This window comes from Ostrinia nubilalis, chromosome 10, assembly GCF_963855985.1.
Source record: "Ostrinia nubilalis chromosome 10, ilOstNubi1.1, whole genome shotgun sequence".
In the NCBI taxonomy this organism is placed as follows: domain Eukaryota; kingdom Metazoa; phylum Arthropoda; class Insecta; order Lepidoptera; family Crambidae; genus Ostrinia; species Ostrinia nubilalis.
Genome location: NC_087097.1, coordinates 15,164,174 through 15,176,484, shown reverse-complemented (window position 1 = coordinate 15,176,484; position 12,311 = coordinate 15,164,174). Strand labels below are relative to the sequence as shown.

Sequence of the window (12,311 nt, the reverse complement as noted above, 5' to 3'; positions counted from 1 at the left end):
AAGAACATTTTGGATAACTGAATCAGTCGGCCACAAACCTAAATCATATTTGCCGACAACGCTGGAGTGTTCTGGCATCTTCTAAATTACATTGCGAGCAGTCCTCGCGTACGTGCCAGCTGTCGGAATATTTATCGCGTGGACATTTCTTGAGAAACAACTGGCACAAGCAGAATGTTAGAGTATAAGCAAAACTCGCAATAGGTGTAGCGTGCACTTTAAGCCTTCGAGATCATGTGTGAACTTTTCTAAGTTCATTGAATCCTAATTGATTCTTCTTTTCCTATTTTGTAGCTTAACTTTAAGTTGAGTTCACGTATTAACTGCTGATGCTGAGCTGATTTTTCCAGTTGGGATAAGTCACAGTCACAGTGCATCATAAATATAAATGCAGTTTTTGGAAAAAAAGAACTGAAAACTTACTCAGGCAGAAAATTTTTAGCCTCGTCCGTCAATAGATTTTGAAAAAACAGCATAAATCTATATATATAAAAATGAAACCCGTTTTCCGTTTGTCACGACATAACATGAAAACGGCTTGACCGACTTGGCTGATTTTTTTTATGTAGTTTTCTAATACTCTGTACAAGGTTTTTACGGAAAAAAATATAAAGAAAATCTCTACGCTAAGGCGGTACGAAGTTCGCCGGGGCAGCTAGTTAAGTATATTTATCTGTCTCATAGCAGGTAACAATAATCATCTTAGAGCCACTATTAGATTTCAAAGGGCATAGAGCATCCGGCTTTTTCCTGCTACTCTACCTACCTGAAGGGCTTGGGAAAATCCTTACAATAGGAACTCCAAAAGTATCGTACATAATGGAATGTGCCAAGTGGCAACCCTGATTGCACCCCGTTAATTACGGGGTCAGAAGGTCGGCGGGGCCAATAAAAATGACCGCAAGCTGGATTAGCGCCGTAATTCACCCCACTTTACAACTTTCCTGCGTGAATCACGTACGGCTGAACAGGGGTAAGAAATAGCCCGCTTTGGTAATAACTTTATTAATTTATGGTAATCACAATTAATTAAGTAAGAATGCGTTTATACTACGGCTGAGGCATAATCGAAGCTTGTTAAGGAATGGATTGATTTCATGGTACCATATTCTGGATCATGAAAACTCAGACCAAAGGATTTCATAACTATGAAGACAACAAGGAACTTCATAAAGATGATGTATCTGTGTGATGATGGGCTACAATAAAAACGCTGAATGTGAATGGAGAATGGTTCAGTCAGAGATAAGTATTATTGTCACAAATTCACAATGCAAAATATTTTCAAGCAGTTAAACAATAACACAAATTAAAATGAAAAGGATGTAACAAAATGCAAAAAATGGTACCAGAGCCGAAAAATGTAAATTCTCCTTAATCTCACAGCGGTTTTCATTTACACAACAAGGATGAATATTCCGGTAAAAAAGGGAACCAAGATGAATATTTATAAAGTACAGACGCCACATCAAGCTTAACATTTTGGGAATTTAATTACTTTTAATAAGATCTGGTGAAGGTCGCGGGTCGAGTTAACTGCGCACCTGGTAGCCGTGACGTCACATCGACGCTCTGGTACGGACGGGGATAACGCGGGGAGGTGTGCAGGAGAGTATCATTTCAGCGAGGTGCGCGCATTTAACTCGATCGAGTTGTACCTGGATGCGTGCAGTACAGGACCGGTCGTTATGGAAATCCTTGGGGGAGGCCTTTGTCCAGCAGTGGACGTCATTTGGCTGCAACGAACGAAAAAGTGTTTAGGCTAAGTTTTTATACAGCAATAAATTTATTCTTAAGTGCTATATTCCAATAAAATGTGTAGCTGATGTGCCAGCGACTCTACCTTTCCGCGTAGGCGTAGGAATCCACCTGGCTGATGGCTGGCGATTACCGAAAATGAGCTTTGTCATTACTCAGGTTCAGACGATAACCAATGCAGCCGATTCTACAGTGATTACATAGAATCAAATTCTATAAGCAGCAGTTAATAATATGGTTAATAATTTATGGTAAAGTGTGTTCAAACTAATAACATACATTATTATTCCTGATGAACATAGGCTATAGAATATGGATAGAGATATTCTGTGTCAGACCGAAACTAACGCGGGCGAAGCCGCGGGCAAAAGCTATAGTTATTAATATAATTGTTATTTGAGTTTCGGTCAACCTGTCCAGCGCCCTATAATAAGAAATCCCCACAAGACCAAGCAATTAGATTATCGTTTTATTGTTGGATTTTATTTACCCGGCCGTAATGAAAATTGCGGTCTGTCATGCGATCCGACACTGTTTGACGGCGCTAATTAAATTTGCTCCTACCCTCACCCCCTACCACAACCACAACACAATGTTAGGTAAACGTAGTCGCTGCGTGGTCGCTTTGAACTGGCGTAATTATGTCTGTGGTTGAACTGTTTAAATTAAGATTTTGTTTTGAAAAGGTTTACACACACACGGCTTACGTACCATCGGCAACAGTGTTAACTATCCATTGCCTGTCTTGTCATTTCGTTCTATCGCAAAGAATCGCCATTTGATGAGAGCGAGAGCAAAAACGGAAATGGATAGTTAACAGTGTGGCCGTGTGTACACTGGCAATTAGATTTTTTCATATTTAATACTAGCTGAATCGGCACACTTTGTACCCCTTAAGTTAATCAGAAAATGTAGGATCCTAATGGTGCAAGAATTTTTCAAATCGGTCCTGTAGTTTCGGAACATATTCAATACAAACTAACAAACAATCAAATCTTTTTATAGGTTGGTTCTTCACCACAATCACACCTAAAGGGTGTAGATGCGATCTTTGAAAGAGCTTGATCAGAACACCAATATGGCGACCACAGAGGAGTTTAATCTATGCTGCCTAATTAATGCAACTATGCCAGGTGAATTTACAAAACCTTGGCGGTCCGCCAATATGTCCAAATAAAGTTGAGTATATGACCTAACCGGATCGTTTTGATAAAACATTGACTACAAGTGATTTGTCTAATGAGTTGGCAAATAAAGGCAAATGATGAACGTAGGTCAAATACAGTGGGGTTACTCCGAAAAAAACGTTATCTGAAGTTTAAGTTTAAAATGTTGCCATCCCTTTCACTCAAATCGAGATTCCAGCATGAGCGAAGGTGACGGATAGACCCGAAACTGCGTAAATAGGAGAGTAGCCCTCCAGGCCATTTCGTGTTGGATCAGTTTCCCCACTAACGCTCATTTAGAGCGGACTCAGGCTTATGATTTCCCGTAGGAGAGATCCGAAAGATAACAAAACCGTTTATGGAACTTTCTCATTATAAGTGAAAAGTATGAAACAGATGCTTGAATATGATAGAGGTATAATAATATCTCAGAGTGCCTCTCAGAGAGAGAGAGAGAGTGAGAGTAAGACTATAATGTAGCCTTCCTTCATTCGTCAATACCAGTGGTAAAGAAGTACGAGAAAAGTTGCATTTAACATTTCAGAAGAAAAGCTGGAAAATTAGAGCTTAACACATTGTCGCCCGTAATCACAAACGATACTTGCTTAAGTGAAGCAGCAAATCGAATAAAACGCACAGCGTTGAATGATTGTGATTGGTTCGTGTGTCACCCTGTGCGTCCACGCCTCATAGTAATGTTTGTGAATACGGGCATGTATCTTTTGAGATTATTTTCAAACACATATCTCAAAGGTATTCATGTGTTAATTATTAACGTTAAATCCATCCATTTGATCTATTTCAAATCAAGCTCAGTTGCATCGGAGTCGCAATAAAATAAATACCACAAATCCGTGAAAACGGCTGACGAGGGCAGTCGTTTCAATTTGCCGAGTGCCGCACGAAAACTTCGTGGCTGAGCCATAGAATTTATGATTTACATTAAAAATGTAAAGGGGCTGAGGTATTTTACAGATTTGGTGAAAAACTTGCGAGGGAAGTCGGGAAGCGTAAGTACTGTCGTAAATCTTTCTGTACGTCGTGTACAACAAACATTGTATAGGTATAGACGACACTAAGACAGTTGGATCTTATGTAATTGTGATAGGTACTATTTTGCAATGGAAATGTAGTCTGTTGTGGAGTTGATTGTACTTTGTGCGTCAAACCCTTTATGGGAACAAATATAGAAGTTATGGTACTAAAAAGATGGCAGGTCTGTACGAAATTGAAGTTAATTAGTTCGTTTACTTCGTTTTAATATAATTTAATTTAAAAAAAAAGTTGATCTTGCCTCTCCTAGATGCCATGTTCGAATATAAACGGATTACTAATGTTTGGCCAAAAAACGTTTCCCAAATTATCACATCGCAAACAACGTTTCGCAAATTTTCATTTGGCAAATTCTCATTTGGCAAAACAACTTATTGCAAACTTTTAATTCGCAAATGTCGTTTTTGGCACATTATTGTTTAGCAAATTATTGTTTGGCAAAGTATGTTTTGCCAAATGTTTCATTTGGCAAAAATATTTCACGATAAACTATTTACAAAATAATTTGATTGGTGCATATAATGGAATACAAATTAGCTTGTGGTTATTATTTTGTTTAGTGGGTGGGTAGTTAATATCAAATTTGTTCTAAATTAATTTTCATATTTCATTATTTTTATCGAAATTTCCAAATGATTCATTAACAATAGAGGTGATTCTAGCGCTCGGCGGCCGCTACCGCGGCACGCTCACTTCGCTCGCTCCGTTCGCTCGCCTTCGCGCGTTAAAGGTCACTGTTCTAACCTAACCTAACCTAACCTACTATTTCCTGCAATACCTAATTTCTGCAACCATACTATTTTCTGCAATCTCTTTGTATTACATAAAATTCTTGTGAAAATCATGATCATCTGCCTTATGCTTTGATTTGTGGGTAACGGTGGGTAAGTATGTGAAGTGTCAATTTGACCAAACAAATTATTTGGGATATAATATTTGGCAAAATAAAACATTTGCTATATAAATTTTTGCCAAGTAAAATTTTGCAAAATGATAATTTGACCAAATGAATTAGTTGCGAAAAGTACAGTTGCTAAAAGTTTATTTGGAAAATGAAACGTTGGCGATAAGTTGTTTGCGAAGTGAAATTTGGCGAAAAGTAATTTGGCCAAACGGAAGGATACCAATATAAACATTTGTATGTATGTTATTAACTGAATACAAGTAACACTCCGGTTTAAGATAATTGATGAAATTAAACGCTGTATTGGTGATAACCAATTCATTGATCGCATAACTAGTCGATGTAACCATCCAATCCAACTATAGGGTAAATAATTCATTAGATGTGATGGACTACTTGTGTACTAGTAGTGCTGGAATCAATCAAATCAATACAGTTTTACCTTACAGATAAATTGCTTAGAACTGAAGCTTTTGCTATTAGCTTGTTGAATTTGAATAAAATAAAACAAAAACAGTAGATAACATCCGTCAAGATTAGGATGGCTTTCGTAACAAGGTAGCCATTATGAGTAATACTTATCTGATTTTCCTACCTTCATTTTCCTAAATTAATGGAAAACAGGTTTTGAAAAAAAGTACCAGTGATTTTATCTTTAGCTGTACCGTATCATCTAAGTAAGGAAAATCATGTTATGCGTTAATGCGTAGCAGTTTCTAGTCTCTATCAGTCAGTGCATCTTTGTTAGTTTGGTGCCAATGGTACCATTACTCCTGAGCTGCTAAGCTACCCCATTGCACAAACATTGGACCAGCCGGGGCTACTCCGAAAAACGTCATCCGAAGTTTCGAATGTTGCCATCCCTCTCATACGAAGAGAGATGCCAGCATGAGCGACGGTGACCGATAGACCTGAAACTACGTTAACAGCGTTTCAAAGTAGGCCCCCAGACTAACCAATACGATTAGTTCCAGCTAACAACGGCAATAAATTTCCACTAAGTTCGAACAAACTTGGAAAACTTAAAGGCACAGTCTATTACGTTATCGATACAAATCTAAAACCGTCCAGCAGTGTAGCCGGTGAATAATGGACATGGCGCACAATTTTTGTTGAAGATGCCAAAAAAAACTACAAAAAATTAGAATGAATACTGTATTTTTACTTTTTTGATATCTTTAAAAATGACTGAAATATTCAAGCTCAAAGTGCGCTCTTCCGCTAGGAGCGATTTTCCGCGCGGATTTTGAAAATGTGACGTAGTAACATGAAAAGCTGCATGTAAGATATTATCTGTGTACAATGGTTAGAATGGTTAGTAGGGGAGCCGAAGCGGGGATTTCGGGACTTACTAAAGAGTGGCAGACTAACATACAAGGAAATACTTTGTACCTGGTTGATTACCTCTAAGTATGAATTTTTGATATAAAACGGCATTAGTTCTTATGCCTCTCACCCAAAAAATACCTCAATTAAGCCCATCTTCATTGATAAAGACTTATCATTTACCATACCTTATCATTTTGTATTCCATTTTCAAGTCACTTTTTTTTCGCTTACTGTTTAAACAAAACGTGGGATTTTTTTTAAATCTCAGGTCTTTTGAACACACATCTGAACGATGTCTGGTTTTAATTTCTTTAGTTACTCCGTGACCATGGCGCTTGCAACAGTGCCGAAATATCGGAAACTCAAAACTAAGGTACATGGTAGCAATCCCGTCAGTAATAATAATAGGAAAATGTCTTGAAAAATAATTAAATCGTATATTACTTTATGTAACTAATTTTATTATGTATCATACTTATAACTAATCACTTCATTCAGAACTAGAAAACGATTCCAAGGATTCCACTTTTCTTCAATAGATGATCAAGATAATAGAGTTATTTATTATAAATTGCTCTTCCACCATTTCAATTATTCTATCTTACATCTTACTTGATGAAATCTTTTTCAATTTTATTTACATGGTCATAACATTTTCACCATTCCTCTGCACCAATTTGTGAGGTACACCTGAAACCCCCGATAAAGCAGCTATTATAAGAATAATATTTAAAAAAAACCCTCCTTCTGACGCAGTTAGGTAATAAACTAAATGTATCCAATTTCACTCCAACTTACTGTCAACTCAACGACGCGCTTTAAAATAAAAGATTGACTTTGAATTATGCCTTATTTTACAATACACATTGAAAACAATATGACTTGCTTGAGCTTTTTCGACTTTTTCACAAAAATAACAAATAGGCATGAAGAGATTACAAAATTTCTACAGCGACTGACAGTTCACTTGATTTACTTTGACAGGTGACAATAAAGCCATAGACATTTGCCATATGAAAGACACACTTTTCAAATATTTTTGTTTGCCATGAGATTCTGGTACACCTATACCTATCATTTAATGAAAAGATAAACTAAATTTTTTCAGCACAACGAAAATCTGCTTTGGCGCGTAGCAATGCAACGTGACAACTGCAGTTCGGACTTCTTTATGCGTCCACTACACATACAATAAAATTCGAACTATCGCACATTTTTTCTTTTTAATTCTAATTCAGTAAAAAATGTTTTTGAAACCTTCATTCAAAATTCAAAAGTTATTATCATATGACAGAACTTATGACCACACTATGTACATTGAATAAAATATTTTTCTTTTTATCATCAAGCTTAGCAGTCTAATAAGTTACTATGACACTCGAGTTAATCCACATTCAGCACCATAGCCTCCCCTTCTACAAGGCCCTCTACAAATGTCAAAACGTCACTTAACCCTTTTAGCACCAGTTCTTTTGTTTTTGAGAAGATGTACCCAAATTTTTATATCAATTTAATTATAGTCCAGTCGTTTGGTACAAATTAACGTGGTTACCTGGAAAGTGTTCCGGGAGTTTTGAAAATTGGTGATTAAAATAGATTTCGCTATGCTCTCTGTTAGTCTGTTAGTTAAGTGTGATTGCCGCGCTCGTTGCGAAATTGGAAAAATGCTGCCTTAGAGAAGATTTTTGATACTTACATTCTTTCCTACTTCGTCGTTACAGCCAAATGACGTTCACTGCTGGATAAAGGCGAGAGGCCTTTGGGTTTTCCATAGGTTTTTCATAATGAACAGTCCTGCGCTGCCCGCATTCAGGTTATTCCCACGACCTTTACCAGATCGTCGGTCCACCTAGTAGGAGGCCTGCCCACGCTACGTCTTCCAGCCCGTGGTCGCCACTCAAGAAGTTTTCTGCCCCAATGGCCATCGTCTCTACGAGCTATGTGTCCCGCCCACTGCCACTTGATTTTAGCAATTCTGCGTGCTATGTCGGTCACTTTGGTTCTCCTGCGGATCTCCTCATTTCTGATTCGATCACGCAGGGAAACCCCGATCAAAGCCCGCTCCATTACCCTTTGGGTGACCTTGAGCCTTCTTATGAGGCCCATAGTAAGCGACCACGTTTCAGAACCTTAAACTTTCCTATTTATTTCACGACTAGCTTTTGCCTGCGGCTGACCCGCGTGAAATTTAGTGTCACAGATCGGCATAAATTATAGCCTATATGTTAATCTGGGTTACAAACAATAATATTGTACAGTTTCAACAAAATCCGTTGAGTACTTTTTGCGTGAAAGAGTAACAAACCTGAGACACAAGAATCTTCCTAGTTCAGGTATCAACCCACCAACATTCTTACTTTTTGTTTTTCCTGATTGTTTGTTATCATAATATTATCTGTTATGTTGGTGAGCAATAAACATTCCTTTACTTTATTTTAAACTTCCAGACATCCAAACTTTCGCATTTATAATATTAGTAGGATACAATTATGTAATGTAGAAACAAACAAGACAAAAAAAATGTATACTTCAGCAACGCGAATTTTTTTATACTTCAGCATATTTAGGACACCCGGCAGCGTGTCCTGCCATGATCAAAGAAAAAAGAACTCGCAATTTAGCAGGTACATTAATTTGACTGTTTCACAACTCTAAATCTATTTGACTTACATTACATGAAATTTATCACATTTATCAAAGCTTCTTAGCTTGTCTATGTCCCAAAAATTATAAAATGAAAAAAGTAGTTGTCAAAAACCTTTTTTAAGGCGGATTTTTTTCAATAAGGCGGGCGCGCGCGCGGCTATAAACGAGGTCACAAAATTCGGAAAGAACATAGCGAAATCTATTTATTCACCAATTTTCAAAAATTCCGGAAAACTTTCCAAGTAAAATTAACAAATAACTGGACTATTTATTTGTTATTGAGCACAAAGACACAAACTTGGTTATTTTTCCAGAAAATTTATATAAGTGCATAAATGTAAAAATGGCTTCATAGTGCACAAAATTGGCAATAGGTGGCATAATAATGGTTAATTTTTAGCGCCTAGTTTGAAATGTGATTGAACGATGACAACTAACAACAGTTGTCAGTTAGGTAAAATTTTATTTTAGTTGGAAAAAGACAAAAAGTGGTAAATGGGTTAACGTGCGGGGGCTGCAAAATCATGTTGTGACGTCACGCGCGAATATTGGAAATTTTTGAAAATTTTAAAAAGTCCGTAAACTTCTCGAGGCTCTATCTTCGGTAATACTGGACGGATTGAGGTGAAATAAAAACTAGTGTAATGTGTGTGATCTAAACTTTAAATTAAGTCATAATTTAACTTAATATTACAACTTATGCGTGTTGTCCATTCACGGAAGAAACCGTGGATGCTACACGGCAATCTCACACGGACCCATTCGTCAAGGTGAGCATGTGATGTATTTTATGGGGTAATTTTGACGGGTAGTGGGAGATGGGAGAAATGGTTAAACCCACATGATGAAGCTCGAGATTCTGCGGGTAATTTATCACTGTTAATTCTGGTGTTACGTCTTTTAAAGATGATCAAGTATGACGGTGAATCATCAAATAAGGAATTTTATGTACGCAACCAGCACCCATTTCCAAAACTGTATTTGTAGTATCAGTAACTAAAGCAACAGATATAAAATTAATATTGAGCACAGGAGGAAAACGAAAACTTTAGCTAGAGGCCTGAATAACACACCAAGAACATAAAAACGAAGCTATAGATAGAGAGAATGGTATGACTAACCTGTCTAGACGAATTCGGAACTGTCTATAAATTGTAAGCACTTAGGGGAGGGGTGACAGCCCAACTTACTTTAAACTACTAAAATATGGTGGCAATTTTCCAAAAAAGTGTCCTCAGCTCAATGTTCACAGAACTATTTTTTCATTACTCAAAGACGATTATTATAACGAGTAATGATAAGGTGACAGGAGTTTTCTTTAGTGGTAAATAAATCTTGGGCAAATAGATTCTAATCAGGAATTCGCCTACGTTGTCTTGTCTCTCTCTCTTCTGTTGCTATTCCTGTTACATATCTCTGAAATCCCTGATAAAGTCATACAAAGTGAGTGACCATTCCCACATCTTGATCCTACTGCTACAACTCCTGGGTAGTGTCAGGTAACTATAAGAAAACTTGGACGATCTCGAAGCAGTGATCGTCTTCCCTCTAGTCTAGAGCAAAGTGAATGACAACAAAGGATAAACAAAGAAGACACTCTTTGTTAAAACAAAGAAGACACTCTTTGTTAATTCACAAAATTGGTACTCACTCCGCACTGTGACGTTCATTCTGTCTAGGAAGGATGTCTCGTTCTCCACCCCACACTCGTATAACCCGGAGTCATCCGGGCCTATCATTGGAATGAACAAGCTGCCATCAGTCTGAAACAAAGAAATAACGGTTACAGCACCATGGTTATAGGTATAGACCTACATTTAAAAAAGCTCCATGGTTCATCACAAGATATGGAAACTATGAAGTTATAGATCCATGATTCAGAAAATAATAATCAAACTAGTCCTTTAGTGCAGATACCTAATATCAAGGTACAATATTTCCTAATAAGCTGAACCGGCGATCTTCGTACTATGTTCATCAGAAATGATATAGGATTCTAATCTTCGTCTACTTTTTCCTAGCTCTTTCCCATTTTTGGGGTCGGCTCTCCTTAATCTACTGTAGGATTCTAATAGTAAAAGAATTTCTAAAATCGGCCCATAAGTTTCGAAGCCTGATCAATACAAACAATCAAATCTTTCCTCTTATATTAAGTGTAGGTACAATGTACAGTCGCGGAAGGAAAAGGTTCGTCACCTTAGTGTCGGTTTTCGCTTGCACTAGGTACTGTAAGAGTCAAACCTGCCAACATAACCGTGCAAGAAACAGTGCTGCTAATATTTAAATAAATATGACGTTTGCTAACGAATAAGGTTTTGCTTGTTTATTTTTCTATCCCATCAGTGCAATGTTACAAAATGTAGTTTTTTTTATTTAATAGATAATGGCAGGTTGAACCAACAAGAAGGTTTAAGTTTATCAATCATAATAATCTTCTTGACAAGTTAAATCGTCAAACAACTTTGATCTGAATAATTTTGAACTTTACTGGCGAACAGTTAAAGATTATTTTCTCTAACTCGAGATTATTCTGTAACATAGTTTCAAAAGGTAATATGTGCTCGCGATTCGTTGAAGGAATCAATTTGAAAACTGACGAACCTTTTCATTCCGTGACTGTACATGATTGAGGATTAGGAGATGTTATAGGTATGTTTAACCGTTTGTATAGTCAAGCATTTTAAATCACATTAGTCTGTGTTTGTGTCTCGACGAGACGAGATTTCGTCCGGATTGTTTGCCGGTACATTAGGTATCTAAACAAAGTGCTTAATAGTATGGGACATTTGATAGAGTTCGTCAATATTATAAAAAGATGAAATATCTCTATTCATGCAGTAGGTATGAGTACATGATCATAAGAATAGTCAAACAACAGTACTCTAAAAGTATGTATACTTTGATAAACCCAAATCACAGATTACTAGGTATAATTTGCCAAAATTGATCGTACGTATAAAATATTTATAGAAGCACTAAAACAAAACGTTAGTATTAACAATAGCAACATCTGTAACGTAATAGGGTTACAAAATATCTGTACTAACGACTAGTCGTGAAGTGGACGAAGTTTTCACATAAAAATTAATAGCTTGTTTAGATATTGTGCCTTATTGTGACATTGTAATTACAGTTATGTGTCCACAAAAGATAGGAAACACGTAATACAATAACGTCATGGACAATCCTCTTACGCAGGCAGGTAAAATTGTAAACGAGCAGATTATTATCTGCACAAATATTGTTAAAAAGGCAAATCTCCGAAACAGTTGGATCGATTTTGACAGCAATCTCACTGACAGTGTCGTGACTAACTGAAGCAGTTTCATCATGAAATTATGAATAAAATCCGCGACAGCTCGAAACCAAAACCGAAAAAGTCGCGAGCTAAAACTAGCTATCTGATAAACATAGCTAGAATATTTATTCAGTTCTCGTTGTAAGATCCGGACAAA

The 12,311-nt window shown here is 36.9% G+C and overlaps 1 protein-coding gene across 1 annotated transcript in view; it reads right to left on the bottom strand.

Moving 5' to 3' along the window:
- LOC135075466 (uncharacterized) overlaps nt 1-12,311 on the bottom strand; it is a 76,870-nt gene that overhangs the window by 35,620 nt on the left and 28,939 nt on the right. The window contains exon 3 of the mRNA XM_063969906.1: nt 10,508-10,619. Coding sequence (XP_063825976.1) covers nt 10,508-10,619 — 112 coding nt within the window. The remainder of the gene's footprint in view (nt 1-10,507; nt 10,620-12,311) is intronic.